This window comes from Chiloscyllium plagiosum, chromosome 7 (assembly GCF_004010195.1).
Source record: "Chiloscyllium plagiosum isolate BGI_BamShark_2017 chromosome 7, ASM401019v2, whole genome shotgun sequence".
NCBI lineage: Eukaryota > Metazoa > Chordata > Chondrichthyes > Orectolobiformes > Hemiscylliidae > Chiloscyllium > Chiloscyllium plagiosum.
Genome location: NC_057716.1, coordinates 34,046,710 through 34,065,600, shown reverse-complemented (window position 1 = coordinate 34,065,600; position 18,891 = coordinate 34,046,710). Strand labels below are relative to the sequence as shown.

General features: G+C 41.5%; 2 protein-coding genes across 10 annotated transcripts in view; both read left to right on the top strand.

The window, feature by feature from the left end:
• LOC122551462 (transformer-2 protein homolog beta-like) overlaps nt 1-1,533 on the top strand; it is a 40,229-nt gene extending 38,696 nt beyond the window's left edge. For all 6 annotated transcript variants that reach the window (XM_043693405.1, XM_043693403.1, XM_043693404.1 and 3 more), the window contains one exon: nt 569-1,533. In XM_043693405.1, coding sequence (XP_043549340.1) covers nt 569-579 — 11 coding nt within the window. In that variant the 3' untranslated portion in view covers nt 580-1,533. The remainder of the gene's footprint in view (nt 1-568) is intronic.
• LOC122551460 (sentrin-specific protease 2-like) overlaps nt 1-18,891 on the top strand; it is a 425,299-nt gene that overhangs the window by 102,360 nt on the left and 304,048 nt on the right. The window lies entirely within an intron of this gene.

Here is an 18,891-nt window from a genome sequence, read left to right as displayed (position 1 = left end):
ATTTATGGTTAATGGTTAAATTACATCAAGTTAAATTTTCTGTGCAGTATCAGGTGTCTATCTGCATGTACGGAAGGAAATTCAGTTTTGTAAAAATAAAAGTTAGACTTGTCATGGTTTATGCTGGTAGACTGAAACCCTTCATCCATTTAATTTTACAGTGCACCTGAAATTATGTAAAACAGGTTTTAGAATTTTGCTGATTTCTAAAGTTGTTCAAGAATGTGTAAACTGCAATGGCTGTAAAAGGTTCATATCTCAATCTTTGGATGCAGCTGGCCTGTGGGTCACTGAGTGACCCTTGCCACCTCAATCTTAGTTTGCCTGTATGTTTGTTTATCTTTGAATTTTTAGAGCCTGGACGTTTGCAATTTTGATGGTACTACTGTCACCAGGCCTAAGCAGAAGTCTTAATATCAACTCAAGATTGAGAATTGTTAGGATTTTAGCTTCATGTATGATCTCTCCAGTTCCAAATGAACTTGATGCTGAAGAAGCTTGTGTTTTCTGCTGTACTAATCTCAGAATTTTGTTATTACGACTGTAACAATTTCTTGACTCTTTTCAGGTCGCTACTGAAGATCCAATACATCCAAATTGCAATCTTGAGGCCAGCTGACCTATTTGCTGAAGATTTCTTTTATATAAAACGAATTTTTTTAGTCATGTTTGTGTAAAGATTTTTTCTTTCAAAAGTGTTTTGTGAAAAGCTTAAAATGTTCCAGTTGTATTGGGTGGTTATCCATAAAATGATCATTTTTACACCCTTGGGTTAACCCAATGTAAATCTTGTTTTCCCAATCTTGAGCAGCTTTCAGTGTAGATAGGAACGCAATGCAATGGTAAATGACCATGTAGCTGCTATGGTATCATTTAACAATATGTATATTCTTTGAAGTTTGGTGATGGGAGCTAATATTGGACTTGCATAATGACTTAGTGTGCAGGTTCCATATCTATGCTCATAGTGTTATTGATTTCCTATGTTCTCATTCAGTCCCATGAATTCAGTGAAGGGCTTTCATTTTTCCTAGTGTGGAGTAAATTAAAATCCTAAAATTGTAGCTGATAATATGGTACTTTAAAGAATTACACATTAGTTGTTGAACAAATTGAATAAAATGACATATAGAAAATAGTATTGTATTTCTGACTGGAGGAACTTTTAACAAATTCCACGTGGAAAGGGGTAGTCCAACTTCAGTCGCAAAAACATTGGAGCAATGCAGTGCTTAAGCCTGGCCTTACTCTATCAACTAATTTGTGATTAGCTGAATTTGATTAACTACTGATTTTTATTTTAGTTCCTTTTTAGATTAAGTTATTTGATCTTTCATGGGACTATTTTTGTATCCAATCAGTAATACTACTTTGTGTCCATAAGCCTTCCGGATTCATGTTGTGAAGAGGCTGTTCTATTAAATGAAGATTTTGTATCAGTGCAAAACCTGTGGCACTGAGTAGAAATGTGTGTGATGTGCTTTTAAATATTGATGCAAAATGAACATTAAACTTCAGCAAAAAAAATCACCATTTCTTTGTTTCATCTTTCTCTTTAATTTGCCATATTGTCTTATTGTTATTAGTTCAACTTCGCTTGGCAACAGGACAACTGTATAATGAAATGCAAAAGCAGTCTTAAATTCTGTATCGATTATATCTTCTAGTTAGATTTTTTTTAACGGCTAGGTATGTGAGTTCCAAATGTGCAGGGTTTGCGCAACTATGAAAATCAGACAATCTTAATGGTCGCCAAGGCAAATTAGGCAAGTTGAATCTTTGTGTCAACTCCTCAGACAATGAGTGATTGCGAACTTGAACTGCTTGTCCTTTCCTTTTCACATCTGCTATCAGCAAATGAGTGGGATGCTAGATAGGTGTAAACCCACACTTTGCTTTTGCCTTACTTTGCTTTGGTGTTTCTTGATGCTTTATGTTGCCTTGTGATTTGAATTTGTTGTAGGTGAGAGTTGATCCTTCTACAGAGGCAGTTTCTTCCAAAAGAAGAGAATCTTGAAAATACTCCATTTATGTGGTTGCGATATAGTTTTACATACAATTGTTTCTGGCAAATTAATGTAAAGTATTGCCTGTTTTTTTTTCCTATAACTTGTGGAGTTTATAGGTGTATGACGGTGTCTGGCTGTTCCTGCAGTGCAATCAGAATGTGCATCACAGCTGTACTGAAAGGAATTATTGGTTGGTGTTATACTGTTTGACATAGTCACAAGGGCGACACTTCAAACATTTTTAAAGTATTTCAAACCCAGTTCTCAAACATACATTTTTAAAATTTTCTCCATGAAAACACCAGAATGCTATGCAATGTGTTTTCCTTAACTCTTGCTTGATTGAACTTCCTGATCCCTTCTAAAGCTACCACTGTATATAGTCCTCTCTGCAATCATTTGATTTTGGAGTTCTGTTTTCTTCATGTTGCAAAAAAACTTAAGTTGCAGTGAGTCCCAAAATGGCCTGAATTCACGTAATTAATGTAAATTGAGTAAGTTCTAATTTAATTCTGTGCTTGAACTACTGCTTGCATGGGATAGAATTCCATTTAGTAAAAACAACATAATGTCAAACACTCATGCATCATCTGTGGAGAGGAGGAGTTAACGTTTAGGTCTCTGACCCTTCAGTTGGGGAAGGTAAAGAATGTAATGTAATAGGCTTTGAGTTTGTGAATGGGGTGTGGGGGAGATAATGATGGAAGGTCTGAGAGGGTAGACAGCAGGGGAGCTTCAATGACAAATGTTTATGGTATTCGGCAAAGTAATGAAACAAAAGATATGTCTATATTAGAGGTGAATGACTGGATAGCAGTCATCTAAATGTAAAGTGAACAATTAACAAATGAGAGAAACCAAACCAGCAAAAAGTGGAGGCTGCTTTTACTTAACACTGTTGAATCTCCTGTTTGAGTCCAGGAGTCTACATAGTGATGAATGGGGAAAAATGAGGTGGTTTTCCTCAAATCTCTGAGCTCCCTCAGAATGCTGTTGCAGGCCAAGGACTTAGTCATAATGGAGACAGGTAATGAAATGACAAGTGATAAGGCTATCTGGTGCTGTAGTAGGCCCGGCTTCCATTGAAAAGTATTTAGTGTTGAGTCTATATGCAGATTTGGTTTTGGCAACTACTGCAAAAAAAAATCATTTTGCATCAATTTTGCTCAATCAAGTATGAAGGAATCGATCCAGGAAGAAAAACTAGAATGTAGATTTACTGTCTAGAAAAGGTCCATGTGGGATTTCATTTAAGCCTGCAGTTGGCCACTGGGAAGAGGTAGATACAAGATTGGTCACATGGAGGGCTACGATTTGCAAGTGGAGAATTAGAAAACTACGGTTGATTCTACTATAACACAGTAGTTCCGTTCTCGTGCAATCCTATGTTGTAAGAAAATAATGCATTAGCTCCATATAAACCAATGGGAACTGAATCGCATTATAACCAATGTGTGCTTAAAAGTTTGTGCTTTAGAAAGTGTTCCCAATGTGTCAATCGCAATAGTGAATTCACATCCATGAAATGTGCGTTGTAGCAGAACAACCTGCATTATGTTTTCTGAGAAGAAGTTGAAGTACCAAACAGATGGAACCTGGAAGAATCTAATCACTTGACCCTGCCCATTCTTTGTGTCAAATTGAAATCGGCCAGGGAGAGCACAGAAATTGAGGATAAGAAGGATCTTCCACTTAGTTGCAGAGTCAGTAATTAGGCATAATTTTAAAGTGAAGCATAAGTTTATAGGGGATTTAAGGAAATTTTCTTTCATTCAAAGGATGATGGGAATCCAAAATGCACTGCTTGAGAGTCTAATAAAGGTGTAAAACCTTAAACCATTTTAGAAAGTACAGAGGAACTTTGATTATCTGGCAAGATCGCAAGGTCCGATGCTTGGCTGAATTGTTATGTGGCATTCGATTATCCAGAATTCAATTAACTGAATGAAATACTCCCCACCTGTGTCCTTCAGATAATCAACGTTCCTCTGTATTTGGAAGAACACTTTAAGTGTCAACATTAAAGGCAAAAAGCGCAAAAAGTGGGATTGGTGAAGGTAGGTCTGCACAGACCTGATGGGGCCCAAGGGCCTTTTCTGATTTCTGTGGCAGGTTGTGAAGGATTTATTTATGGATAGATATCCATTACGTATTTTTTAAGCTTATCTTTCTAATCAACCTGTTCAGAGATGTTATTACACAATTCTGGAGCAGATGTGACTTGAAGCTCCTGTGTTAGCTAAATCAGGAATAGGAGCACCTATGAGTCTAATCTATTCAATTCAGAAATGGTGGTTGTCTGCCATCTCCAGCTCATTATCCGTAGACATTTATTCTGCAAAGTACAAGCGAGCTGCTCACCTTAGCCTTGTGTATACTTAAGAAAGATCCAACTGTCAAGAACTTAAGATTCACAATCTTCTGCATCCTCTAAAGACATTTCTCCAAATCCAAGTTCTACGTAGCCAGGACAAGCAATATCCTTGTAATGAAACTTCAGAATCTTGTATTTTTAAGGGCTGTATGCCCAATTATTTTCTTTGTGGGACAAAACTCCGCAATACATACAATCGCATTGTATCATTCCTTACGTATGGTAACAGGGCTGAGCAATAGTTCAGATGTGATCTCATTGCAACCCTGTACTGCAAGACATTTGTATGAAAGCAAGGTTCTGTGAATGTTTAAGATCTGAAATAAAAACAAAATAATGGATTAATGCAGCAGAGAGAATAAAATTAACATGGAGTCTAATATCACCCTTCAGTTTTTTTATTCATTATTCTTGCATTCCCATCCTTGCAGTAAAGGCCACTTGCTCTGTTTACATACTAACTTTGGTTTCCTTGTACACACCCAAGCCCCTCTGGGCAGAAAATTGTTTAGAAATTACACATCTTTTGAGTTCTGCGTCTTAGCGATTTCCTACCCCTCAATCTAGCATAGATGCTTCAGGTTGTAGTCCCAGGCTCCCCTTTGTTTTCCGTTACAAGCTGAAAACACGTGCTGTGGTTACTAAGGCACAGCTGTGATTCTACATTTATAGGTTTTCAGTCAAATGCATTTGTCTGTTATCATTTTTGCTGTAATTAGACCTTTATGCTCTTGGTTTTTTCAGTGAGCTTTATTTCACCTTAAGTCTTAAGGGAGCAATCAGCTACATTTTAATTGTTCAATTTCAAACACTGAAGACTGGAGAAAAGACTTTATCTGCCACCTGCTGGCAAAATACAGTAATTGACTTCTCAATCAGATCAGGAGATGATTGCAGGAGTAGTCATAGAGCTGTACAGCATGGAAATAGACCCTTCGGTCCAACCCATCCAGGCCGACCAGATATCCCAACCCAATCTAGTCCCACCTGCCAGCACCCGGCCCATATCCCTCCAAACCTTTCCTATTCATATACCCATCCAAATGCCTCTTAAATGTTGCAATTGTACCAGCCTCAACCACTTCCTCTGGCAGCTCATTCCATACACTTACCACCCCCTGAGTGAAAAATTTACCCCTTAGGTCTCTTTTCCCCTCTCACCCTAAACCTATGCCCTCTAGTTCTGTACTCCCCGATCCCAATGAAAAGACTTTGTCTATTTATCCTATCCATGCTCCTCATAATTTTGTAAACCTCTATAAGGTCACCCCTCAGCCTCCAATGCTCCAGGGAAAACAGCCCCAGCCACCACGGTGGCACAGTGGTTAGCACTGCTGCCTCACAGCGCCGGAGACCCGGGTTCAATTCCCGACTCAGGCGACTGACTGTGTGGAGTTTGCACGTTCTCCCCGTGTCTGCGTGGGTTTGCTCCGGTTTCCTCCCACAGTCCAAAAATGTGCAGGTTAGGTGAATTGGCCATGCTAAATTGCCTGTAGTGTTAGGTAAAGGGGTAAATGTAGGGGAATGGGTGGGTTGCGCTTCGGCAGGTCGGTGTGGACTTGTTGGGCCGAAGGGCCTGTTTCCACACTGTAAGTAATCTAATCTAATCTGTAAGTAATCTAATCTAATCCACTTTCAAGGAGCTATGAACCTGCACTCCAAGGTCTCTTTATTCAGCAACACTCCCTAGGACCTTACCATTAAGTGTATAACTCCTGCTAAGATTTGCTTTTCTAAAATGCAGAACTTCACATTTATCTGAATTAAACTCCATCTGGCACTTCTTAGCCTATTAGCCCATCTGGTCAAGATTCTGTTGTAATCTGAGGTAACCCTCTTCGCTGTCCATTAACCTCCAATTTTGGTGTCATCTGCAAACTTGCTAGCTGTAACTCTTCTGATCGCATCCAAATTATTTATATAAATAACAAAAAATAGAGGACCTAACACCGATCCTTGTGGCACTTCACTGGTCACAGGCCTCTAATCTGAAAAACGACCCTCTACCACCACCTTTGAGCCAGTTCTGTATCCAAATGGCTAGTTCTCCCTGTATTCCATGAGATCTAACCTTGCTAACCAGTCTCCCATGGGAACCTTGTCGAATGCCTTACTGAAGTGTTTGATTATGAAGTCAGAGACCTTTTAGAAGTGAACCAGCCATTCTTTATTTTATTCATTCAAAGGATGAGGGTGCCACTGGCGAGGCTGACATTTATTGCCCATCCCTAATTGCCTAGAGGGCAGTTAAGAGTTAACCATATTGCTATGGGTCTAGAGTCACATGCAGGCCAGACCAATTAAGGACTATAGTTTCCTTCCCTAAAGGACCTGAGTGAACCAGATGGATTTTTCCCAACAATCGATTCACGGTCATCATTAGACTTCTAATTCCAGATGTTTTTCTGAATTATTGAATTTGAATTCCTCCATCTGCCATTAGCTGGTTGAGTAGATGATGAATCTAGCAATAATACCACATTGCTGTCACCTTCCCCATGTGACTCTTGCAAACCAGTGGCAGCATTTGGCAAAGGAAAACCAAAAGGAAACTTTTGAGCAGCAGGAACAAACTCAAGAAATCTACAAAGTTTGGGAGAAGATTTGTAGCTCGGGTGCTCATTGTTGTGGTTCTGTTCGCTGAGCTGGGAATTTGTGTTGCAGACATTTCGTCCCCTGTCTAGGTGACATCCTCAGTGCTTGGGAGCCTCCTGTGAAGCACTTCTGTGTTGTTTCCTCCAGCATTTATAGTGGTTTGTCTCTGCCGCTTCCGGTTGTCAGTTCCAGCTGTCCGCTGCAGTGGCCGGTATATTGGGTCCAGGTCGATGTGCTTGTTGATTGAATCAGTGGATGAGTGCCATGCCTCTAGGAATTCCCTGGCTGTTCTCTGTTTGGCTTGTCCGATAATACTGGTGTTGTCCCAGTCAAACTCATGTTGCTTGTCATCTGAGTGTGTGGCTGAGTTGGTGTTCATGGATGCGGATCGTTAGCTGTCTTCCTGTTTGTCCTATGTAGTGTTTTGTGGGATTTTGTACACTACATTGGTTTTGCTCATGCTGGGTATCGGGTCCTTGGTTCTGGTGAGTTGTCTGAGAGTGGCTGTTGGTTTGTGTGCTGTCATGAGTCCTAGTTCAGAAATGTTTTTGATGTATGGTAGTGTGCTGTCAGTTCAGAAATGTTTTTGATGTATGGCTAGTCCTTTGGGTTGTCCTTTGGGATGAAACGTCTGCAACACAAATTCCCAGCTCAGCGAACAGAATCAAGAAATCTTGTGAACAAAGATATCCCAAATTTCACTTATTCATATGCTTTTATTTATTCTCTGTCTGTGTCTGTGTACATTTATGTGTGTGTGGTTTTGTTTTCTGTAACTGAGGTGGTATTTTCCAATGGGATCAGTGTTTTATGTAGTAGAGGTAATGCCGATGATTTACAACTGTTTACCTTTAGCTAGAGTCTCATTACTTGTAAAAATAAGATCAGAAAGTTGGTACCTGCTTTCCATTGACCTGAGTCTGAAAATCAGACAAACTGGGAAATCTTCACATTAATATTTAAAAATTTTTTGCGATGACTCCAAAAATAGTGAGGCTTGATCCCTGGTATAATTTAACTTTGAAATTAATGAAGTTATTATTGAAAACTCCTACCATTTTAAATGAATGCATTCACTCTGGAGCAATATGTCAGATTTAGCCACAACATCAATAGGATAAAACTGGTCCTTGGATGAAAATGTTAGATTGGGGAAGGCTAATTACAACAGCATTGTCAGGAACTGGAGAAATTAGATTGGGGTAAACCCACATTCAACAAGTGGAAATCTATTAAAGTCTAGTTTATGAGTTCAGGAGCAGTATCATCCCGCGAAGATGAAAGAAAAGGATGGCAAAATCTGGACAGAAGATATTTAAAGTTTAGTTGAAAAAGAAACATGTGTAAGGTTTATGACAAGCCCTTGAGGAATATAAAGAGAAGAAAACTTAAAAGAAATTAGGAGGATTAAAAATCACCATAAAATATTCTTGCAAAGAAGTATTGAGGAGAATCTCAAGGTGTCATATAGGTATAATACGACCAAGAGGGTAATGAAGGCAAGGGTAAGTCCACTCAAGGATAAATGAGGGAATTTATGCATGGAGCCAGAGGAAGTGGGTGAGATCCTAAATGAGTACTGCATTAATATGAAGGACATGGATAATGGTAAGATTAGGGAGGAGTATTTTGCTATTCTAGGGCATGTCAATATTAAGAAAGAGGTCATAGAGTCGTACAGCATGGAAACAGACCTTTCGGTCCAACCAGTCCATCCGAACCTAGTCCCAGACTAAGCTAATTCCACCTGCCTGTTCCTTTTTGGGTGTCTTGAAAAACATTAAGGGAGATAAATCCCAGAAGATGGTATCCATTGCAGAATACCTGAGGCAAGGGAGGATATTGCTGTGGACTTGGCGGAGATTTTTTGGATATTCTTTAGCTATAGATGAGGTCCCAGAAAGTTGAAGAATAGTTAATTGTTATGAAATTGAAGGCATGTACTGTACCTTTAACGGAGGGTGAATGCTGTTCTAAACTGAGATTACACCGTCCATGTATATGACTAAATGCAAGTCCCAGAGTATACTCAAATTGAGATTATGTAACATTTGGCTGTGAAAGAGATATCTGAGTTTTGGTTGTTTTTTTGACAGCAATTCAAATTTAACCAATCAGTTTAAATTATGCCCCAGGATACTAAAACTCAATCGAGTTTTAATTTATTGTTTTGCCAACATCGAACCAATGAGATGATCCAATGTTGGGAGTATAAAAATGCGATCAGTTTGAAACTTGGAGAGAGAGCAACTGCTATCGAGACAGAAAAGCCTGGAGATCTAACATCTTGCTTTCCAAGAAATTAGGAAACTCTCTATCAAAAGTATCTTTTCAAATGAAAGATACTCGCAGTAAAAAGAAAGAAGATGACCCAGGGAGACCTTCAACCCGAAGAAGAAAACCACTGTCATCTTCTGTGACTGTGTGGTTTTGAAATTAACTTGATCTAATTTTAATAAGTGTCTTATTGTAACAGTATATTGTTATAGAATTGGAGGCAGGTAATAAGCAGTTAAGAGAAAGGGGGGCTTAAAATAGTGAATAGTTGTTTAATGGTCACTTTTAGAGTTAAAAATACATTTATGTTATTTTATTTAAATTGTGAAATTTGGGAGTTCTCTGTCACTCATATTTTAACTCATTATGAGGTGAGGTGAGTTTTCCTGGGTGTTTGTTTAGTTAACAGAGGGGTCACTTCCGTGGCATAACACGATGTTGTACCTTTGTTTAAGAAGGACAACAGGGATTATCCAGGAAATGATAGGGCGGTGAGCCTTTTATTAGTGGTGGAGAAGAAATTATTAGAAAGGATTCTTAGGGAGAAGATACAATTGGAAAAAGATCTAATTAGGAATAGTCAGAAAAGAGTACAACTTCAGTTCCAATCTCTTATGAAAAACAACTGGTTCAGTTACCAGTGATTGTAGTAAAAGACTATGGCCCAAGCTTAATGGGGTGAAAGTGGCTGAGAGAGATTCATCTAGAATCGCTCAACATTTTTAATTAGAAATGGCTGCACTGATTGAATACGTGGAAGTCTTTCAGGAAGGTCTAGGAACTATCCAAGGAGTCAAGGCCACCTTACATGTTAACCCGGAAGCAATTCAACAATTCTGCAATGCCTGTCCAGTGCCATTTGCCTTATGGGCAAAAGTGGAGGCAGAAATCAGAAGTTTGGAAAGGGAAAGAATTGGAAAGGAGTTCAATTTGCAGAATGGCAATTTGTGTGGAAGCCTGAAGGTTTGGTTCACCATTGTGAGGATTTTAAACAATTGCTAAACAACTTTTAGCAGTTCAACAAATAACCAATCCTTCGGATAGAAGATTTACACACAAAACTGATGAGGACAGGGGGACTGTCCTTCACGAAGTTCGACATGAGCCAAGCATACTTGCAATTCTGTTGCAGAACAGGATTCCCAGGAGTATGCTACAATTAGAGGCATATAGTCAGAGAGTTCTACGGCAGGGGGATGGGCCCTTTGGCCCAAACTGGTCCACACTGACCATGCTAACCCCATTTCTCTGCACTTGGCCCAAAGGACTTTTGCCCGAAACATCGATTTTCCTGCTCCTCGGATGCTGCCTGATCTAATGTGCTTTTCCAGCACCACTCTAATATAGACCCCCATATGGTTCTAATCCTCTTCTATCCATGCATTTGTCAAAAAAGCCTTTTAAATGTTAACGTACCCGTTCAACCACTTCCACTGGCAGCTCATTCCATACATGTACAAACCTTTGCGTAAAAAGTTGCTCCTCAGGTTCCCCCTTATTTCTTAGCTGCACCCACAAAGCCTCACTGGATGATCCTTTGGTTATTTCATCTCTGATTACTGTTGTGATGCCTCAATCAAAAATGCAACTCCCCCTCCTCTCTTTCCACCACCTCTGTCCTTCCCAAAGCACCTGTACCCTGGCACAATTAGTACCCATAAGGGCTTGTATCAATATACGAGTCAGCCAGTTGAGTTGTTATCAGCCTGTTCAATTTTTCAGCAGACAATGGAAAATATTTTGCACAAGTCAACCTAAGGTCACCATTTACCTAGATGACATGATAGTTACAGGCAAAACTAATAAGGAACACTTGGATATAGTCCCATTTGCTAGCACTAGGCCCATAACCCTCTCAACCCTTCCTATTCATATACCCATCCAGAAGCCTTTTAAATGTTGTAATTGTACCAGCCTCCACCATTTCCTCTGGTAACTCATTCCATACATGCACCACCCTCTGTGTGACAATGTCGCCCCTTCGGTCCCTTTCAAATGTTTCCCCTCTCACCGTAAACCTATGCCCTCTAGTTTTCCCCCACTCCCCTACCCCAGGGAAAAGACCTTGTCTATTTACCCTATCCATGCCCCTCACATTTTATAAACCTCTATAAAGTCACCCCTCAGCCTCCGACGCTCCAGGGAAAACAACCCCAGCCTGTTCAGCCTCTCCCTATAGTTCAAACTCTCCAACCCTGGCAACATTCGTGTAAATCTTTTCTGAATCATTTCAAGTTTCACAACATCTTTCCGGTAGGAGGGAGACCAGAATTGTACACAATATTCAAAAAGTGGCCTAACCAATCTCCTGTACAGCCGTAACATGCCATCCCAACTCCTATGTTCAACACTCTGACCAATAAAGGAAAGCATACCGAAAGCCTTCTTCACTATCCTATCTACCTACGACTCTACTTTCAAGGAACAATGAACCTGCACTCCAAGGTCTCTTTGTTCCGCAACACTCCCTAGGACCTTACCATTAAGTGTATAAGTTCTGCCCTGATTTGTCTTTCCAAAATACAGCACTTCGCATTTATCTGAATTAAACTCGTTCTGCCACTCCTTGGTCCATTGGCCCACCTGATCAAGATCCCATTGTACACTGAGGTAACCTTCTTTGCTGTCCACTACGCCTCCAATTTTGATGTCATCTGCAAACTTGTGAACTATACCTCTGATGTTCACATCCAAATCATTTATATAAATGACGAAAAGTAGTGGACCCAGCACTGATCCTTGTGGCACTCCACTGGGCACAGGCCTCCAGTCTGAAAAGCAACCCTCCACCACCACCCTCTGTCTTCTACCTTTGAGTCAGTTCTGTATCCAAATGGCTTGTTCTGTCTGTATTTTATGTGACCTAACCAGTCTCCCATGGAGAACCTTGTCAAATGCCTTACTGAAGTCCATATAGATCACATCCACTGCTCTGCCCTCATCAATCCTTTTCATCACTTCTTCAAAAAATGCAATCAAGTTTGTGAGACATGTTTTTCCACTCACAAAGCCCTATTGACTAATCCTTATCAGTCATTGCCTTTCCACATGTACATCCTGTCCCTCAGGATTCCCTCCAACAACTTGCCCACCACTGGTGTCAGGCTCACCGGCCTATAGTTTCCTGGCTTTTCCTTATCATCTTCCGTAAATAGTGGCCCCACGTTAGCCAACCTCTATTTTTCCGGCACCTGACCTGTGACTATCGATGATCAAAATATCTCAGCAAAGGGTCCAGCAATCACTTACCTAGCTTCCCACAGAGTTTGGGGGTACATCTGATCAGGTCCTGGCGATTTATCCACTTTTATGCATTTTAAGACATGCAGCACTTCCTCTTCTCTAACATGGACATTTTTCAAGATGTCAGCATCTATTTCCCTGCATTCACTATTTTCCATGTCCTTCTTCACAGTAAACACTGATGCAAAATGTTAATTTTGTATCTCCCCCATTAGATTCCCTAGAGTATGGAAACAGGCCCTCCAGCCCAACAACCCTTCAAAGAGTAACCCATTCCCTGACCCTATATTTATCCCTGACTAATGCGCCTAACAATACAGGCAATTTAGCATAGCCAATTCAATTGTGGGAGGAAACCCAGACAGACATGGGGAGAATGTGCATTCAAAGAGTAACCCATTCCCTGACCCTATATTTATCCCTGACTAATGCGCCTAACAATACAGGCAATTTAGCATAGCCAATTCACCTGATCTGCACAGCTTTGGATTGTGGGAGGAAACCCGGACAGACATGGGGAGAATGTGCAAACTCCACACTGTCACCCGAGGCTGGAATCGAACCCAGGTACTTTGTGATATGAGGTAGCAGTGCTAACACTGAGCCACTGTGTCGCCCCATTTCCTGTGGCTCCACACAAAAGCTGCCTTGCTAATGTTTGAGACATCTTACCTTTTTGCCCTTAATGTATTTATAAAATCCCTTTGGATTCTCCTTAACCCTATTTGCCAAAGCTTTCTCATGTCCCCTTTTTGCCCTCCTGATTTCCCTCTTAAGTATACTCCTACTGTCTTTATATTCTTCTAAGGATTCACTTGATCTCTACTATCTATACCTAACATATGCTTCCTTCTTTTTCTTGACCAAAATCTAAATTTCTCCAGTCATCCAGCATTCCCTACACCTACCAGTCTTGCCTTTCACCCTAACTGGAATGTACTGTCTCTGGACTCTCGTTATCTCGTTTCCCATTTTCCAGCCAATCTCTTACCTGCGAACATCCACATCCAATCTACAATTTAAAGTTCTTGGCTAATACCATCAAAATTGGCCTTCCTCCAATTTAGAATTTCAACTTTTAAATTCTGTCTATCCTTTTCCATCACTATCTTAAAACTAATAGAATTATGGTCGCTGGTCCCAAAATGCTTCCCCACTGACACCTCAGTCACCTGCCCTGCCTTATTTCCCAAGAGTAGGTCAAGTTTTGCACCTTCTCTTGTCGGTACGTCCGTATACTGAATCAGAAAATTTTCTTGAATGCACTTAACAAATTCCTCTCCATCTAAACCCTTAACACTCTGGCAGTCCCAGTCTATGTTTGGAAAGTTAAAATCTCCTACCAAAACCACCCTACTGTTCTTACAGATAACGGAAATCTCCTTACTAATTTGTTTCCCACTGACTATTGGAAGGTCTATTGTACAATCCCAACACGTTGATCACCCCTTTCTTATTTATTAGTTCTCCCCTAGACATATTCCCAGGAACATCCTCCCTAAGTACAGCCATATTGCTATCCTTTATCAAAATTACCACTCCCCCTCCTCTCTTGCCTCCCTTTCTATCCTTCCTGTAGCACTTGTATCCTGGAACATTAAGCTGACAGTCCTGTCCATCCCTGAGCCATGTTTCTGTAATTGCTATGATATCCCAGTCCCATGTTCCTAACATGCCCTGAGTTCATCTGCCTTCCCTCCTTGCATTGAAATAAATGCAGTTTAATTTATTAGTCCCACCTTGTTCTCTGCTTTGTCCCTGCCTGCGCTGATGATTTGACCCCCTCCTTTTCTCAACTGTACCAGTCTCAGATTGATCTCTTTCTTCACTATCTCCCTGGTCCCAACTCCCCTCCCCTCACCTTACTACTTTAAATCCTCCCAAACAGTTCAAGCAAATTTCCATGCAGTCGCACCACTAGGACTCATAACAGCACACAAACCAACAGCCACTCTCAGACAACAACTCACCAGAACGAAGGACCCGATACCCAGCATGAGCAAGATTCAATCAATAAGCACATCGATCTGGACCCAATATACCGGCCACTGCAACGGACAGCTGGAACTGACAACCGGAAGCGACAGATTCAAACCACTATAAATGCCGGAGGAAAGATCACAGAAGCGCTTCACAGGACGACCCAAAGCACTGAGGATGTCACCTAGACAGGAGACAAAATGTCTGCAACACAAATTCCCAGCTCTGCGAACAGAACCACAACAACGGGCACCCGAGCTACAAATCTTCTCACAGACTTTGAACTTTGGCTAATGCAGAGCATGAATACGCCCAGGTGGGAAAAGAAGGAGTGGCAGTCATATTTGTAGTCAGGAAGTTCCACTAGTACTTTAATGGACAAACGTTTGTGAAAATCATGGACCACAAATCCCTACTTGGTCTGCTTGAAGAGGACCATAGCTTCAGACCCCATTCAGCAGTGGCTTCTAATACTAAATATTTATCATTTCAAGTTAGAATACCATCCAGGAAGCTGGGTAGTGAAGGCGAATGCATAGAGCTCCTTCCATTAGCAGATGGACATGCTCCTCGGGTGCCCGTTGTTGTGGTTCTGTTCGCAGAGCTGGGAATTTGTGTTGCAGACATTTTGTCTCCTGTCTAGGTGACATCCTCAGTGCTTTGGGTCGTCCTGTGAATGGACATGCTCCCAGTCAAAGCTGACAATACCAGACTTTGGAAACAGAAACGTCCAGTCCTTTCAAAACAAAAACAGCTGGTGGTCGCAGGACTGTCACAGCCAGAATTGAAACGTTTTGGACCTGGAGAAAGCAGCTCATGGCAGAGTACGGCACATTGTTAGAGGGAGCGAGAGGGATTGTCCCGAGCAAAGGTCACAGTCAAATGCTGGCTGACCTCCAGCAGGGCCTTTCAAAACTCTCCAAAGTGAAGATGTTGGTGAGACGTTATGTCTGGTGGCAACGTGTTTAGATGTAGAAATAGTCGCATTGGTGGGGCAATGCCGAAATGCCAATAAGGACAAAGCTTATTGCCAGCAGGATAAACCTTGGACTCAGTTACATGTTAACTGTGCAGGTCCTTTCATGGATTCAAGGTTCTTAGTCAATGTAGATGCCTACTCAAAGTGGTAGAACGTGCATAGGGTCCACTTGTCAAGCATGGGATGTTGATGGAAGAACTGTGCACATCTTTTCAAGACAGAGACCAGGAAGTGTTGGTTATGGAGATTGGGCTATCATTTACCAGCAGGGAATTTGGTTATTTCTTAAAGTTGAATGGGATTCGGCATATAAGGACAGTTCCATACCATCCATCATCCAATGGCCTGGCAGAAAGTGCAGTCCAAACTTTGAAGGCTGGCTTAAAGCAACAGCCTACAATGTCACTACACACCAAACTGTAATGGTTCTTATTTGATTGTACAGTTGGTTCTGATATAACGCAATAGTTCTGTTCTCGTGCGATCTTGTGTTGTAAGAAAATTGCACAACAGCCATGCCATTTAAACTAATGGGGCCAGGATTGTGATATGGCCAACACAGGTAAGGAAAGTTCGTGTTCTACAAATAATGGTCTAAATTCTTCAATAGTGTTAAAGCAAATTTGCTTTAAAGAAACAAGCATTATAGCAGAACCGACCGTAGGACCCACCCCACATGCATGTACGGGTATAGTACCTGCAGAGTTGCTAATGGGTAGTAGATTCCACAACAAGTTAAGTCTGATCTTCCCAGACCTCAGGGGTGGGGAGAGGGGAGGTGTGTGAGGGTGAAATGTCATCAGCTATGGCAATGCCGAACACAAGGCTCTATCAAGCAAGAGGGATACTTTGATACAGGGATGACGTTTGGTGTAACATTCACAGAAATGGCCCCACATGGGTAAGAGACATGGTTGATGCAAGGTCATGACCTGTGATGTCTAAAGTTCGGGTAGCTGCAACTGTCCTGCATAAGGACGTGGTCCATATTGAAGCTGCAAATTCACAAATGGTGCAGGACCAAAATGTGCTCTGCCCCTCGGTACAGTTGGAAAAGCTGCTGAAAACTGTGGGTTAGCCCATGCCATCCAATGTTGTTGAGTCCTCAGAATCAGGGACAGACATGATGGATGTTAACCACCTTGACGTCTTTGCCGCTGAGAGAAGAAAGTGAAATTCTACCAGCGCAAGAGGCAAGCTCCCTTGCGTTGCATGGCACCCATATCAGATGCCAAGTTGGAGCAACCTGACCTGGTGCTGAAATACTCCAAGAGGCCCTCCAAGAAATAGGACCAGCCTATGTCCACGACTCCGAGGAGGAGGGATACAGTGATTGTAATGAGGTCAGCTAGCCATAAATATGAGTTCCCTGATTGGGCCTGTCAATCTGCTCCAATCAGGGAGACCTGGCTGACAGATAAAGACAATGAATGTCAGAGGTACTAACACTCTGGTAGCTGACTCTGAATGTGGCAGTACGAAAGTCAAGGACACGTTCACGTGTAAATAAAGAGTGATGGATACTGGCTTCTGTTGAGCTATTTCAGTCACCTCTAGTTCAGGCCCAAACTAATCAACCTCTCCTCATAAATCAACCATCACCAACCCAGGATCAGAGTGGTGAACCTACTCTGGACCGCCTCCAATGTTGGCCTATCTTTCCTTAGATAAGAGGCCCAAATCTGCTTACAGTATTCCAGCTGTGGTCTGACTAGTGCCTTGTACAATTTTAGCAAAATGTCCTTACTGCATTTCCTTTGAAATAAAGGCCAACATTCCATTTGCCTTCCCCATTACATGCCAGCTCATTGTGACTCATGGACATGGTCTCTAAAATCCCTCTATGCTACAGCTTTCCACAGTCATTATCTGTTTAAATAATATTCAGTCCCCGTGCTCTTCCTGCCAAAATGCCTAGCCTCACATTTTTTTTTACATTATATCTGTCAAGTTTTTTACCCATTTGCTGAACCTGTAGCCATCCCTCTGGAGGTGTTTGATGTCACCTGCACCACTTGCTTTTCCCCCTGTTGTTTGGTGTCCTTTAGCTGCGGTGCATTCATTCGCTTCATCCAAATCATTGTTATATATTGTAAATACATGTAACGTCAACACTGATCCCTGCAGCAATCCACGAGTTACAGATTGCCAATTTAAAAGTGCCCTCTTACCCTAACATTTTGTCCTTTATTAGTTAGCCAATCGTCTACCTATGCTAATGCATTACTTTCATCACCATTGCTCTAGATTATTGAGAAGCCTGTGGTCTACCACTGTCTTTTTCCCCTTTTTATGTTTTGCCTCCATCTGTATGGATACTATGTCTCCTGACGCATGGTCATTTGTTGGGGTGTGGGGGAGTTAGGAACACAGTATCTAACTGAAAAGCTACGCTTGGGATAATTACACAAACAAATCCATTTATTCCATCCCATACCAATAACACTACCATGGCCTTCTGGAAATCCACATAAATTATATTTATGCTAAATTGCCCATATAGTGTTTTGGGCTCTCAGTGGTTTAACCATGGGAAATGCAGAGTCACAGGAATGGGGTGTTTCTGGGAGCCATGCATATCAGAGGGTTAGTGTGGACTTGATGGGTTGAATGGCCTGTTTCCACAATGTAACGGATTCAATTTCCCTAGATAGTTAATTATTGTATTTATTTCCTCTCCTCCTTTTGCCCATTTATTTATTTAGTATTTTTGGTGTCTTCTACTGCGAAAACTGGTGCAAAGTATTAATGGAACTCCTCTGCTATTTCCTGGTTCCCCCGTTAGTATTTCCTCTGCCTTATTGTCTGTGGAGGCTATGATCATTTTTGCCTCTCTTCCTTTTCATATAACTAAAGGAGAGTCTGCTGTCTGTCATTTACCCTCAAAGTTTATCTTTTCCTCTTCATCATTTTCTTGATGATCTTTTGCTCATCTTAAAAATGTTCCCAATCCTATGGCATAGCACAAATATTTGCCACATTTTTTTTCCCAATTTGACACAACCCTGAACTTCCCGTGTTAACCATTATTGGCTTAGCCACCTCTTAGAATCTTCCTTGCTCACTAGAATATATCATTGATTAGATTACTTGTGTGGAAACAGGCCTTTTGGGCCAACAAGTCCACACCGACCTGCCACCCACCCAGACCCATTCCCCTACATTTACCTCTTCACCTGACACTACAGGCAATTTAGCATGGCCAATTCACCTGACCTGCGCATTTTTGGACTGTGGGAGAAACCGGAGCAAACCCACGCAGATACAGGGAGAATGTGCAAACTCCACACAGTCGCCTGAGGCGGGAATTGAACCCGGGTCTCTGGTGCTGCCTCACAGCGCCAGAGACCCGGGTTCAATTCCCGCCTCGGGGGACTGACTGTGTGGAGTTTGCACGTTCTCCCCGTGTCTGCGTGGGTTTCCTCCGGGTGCTC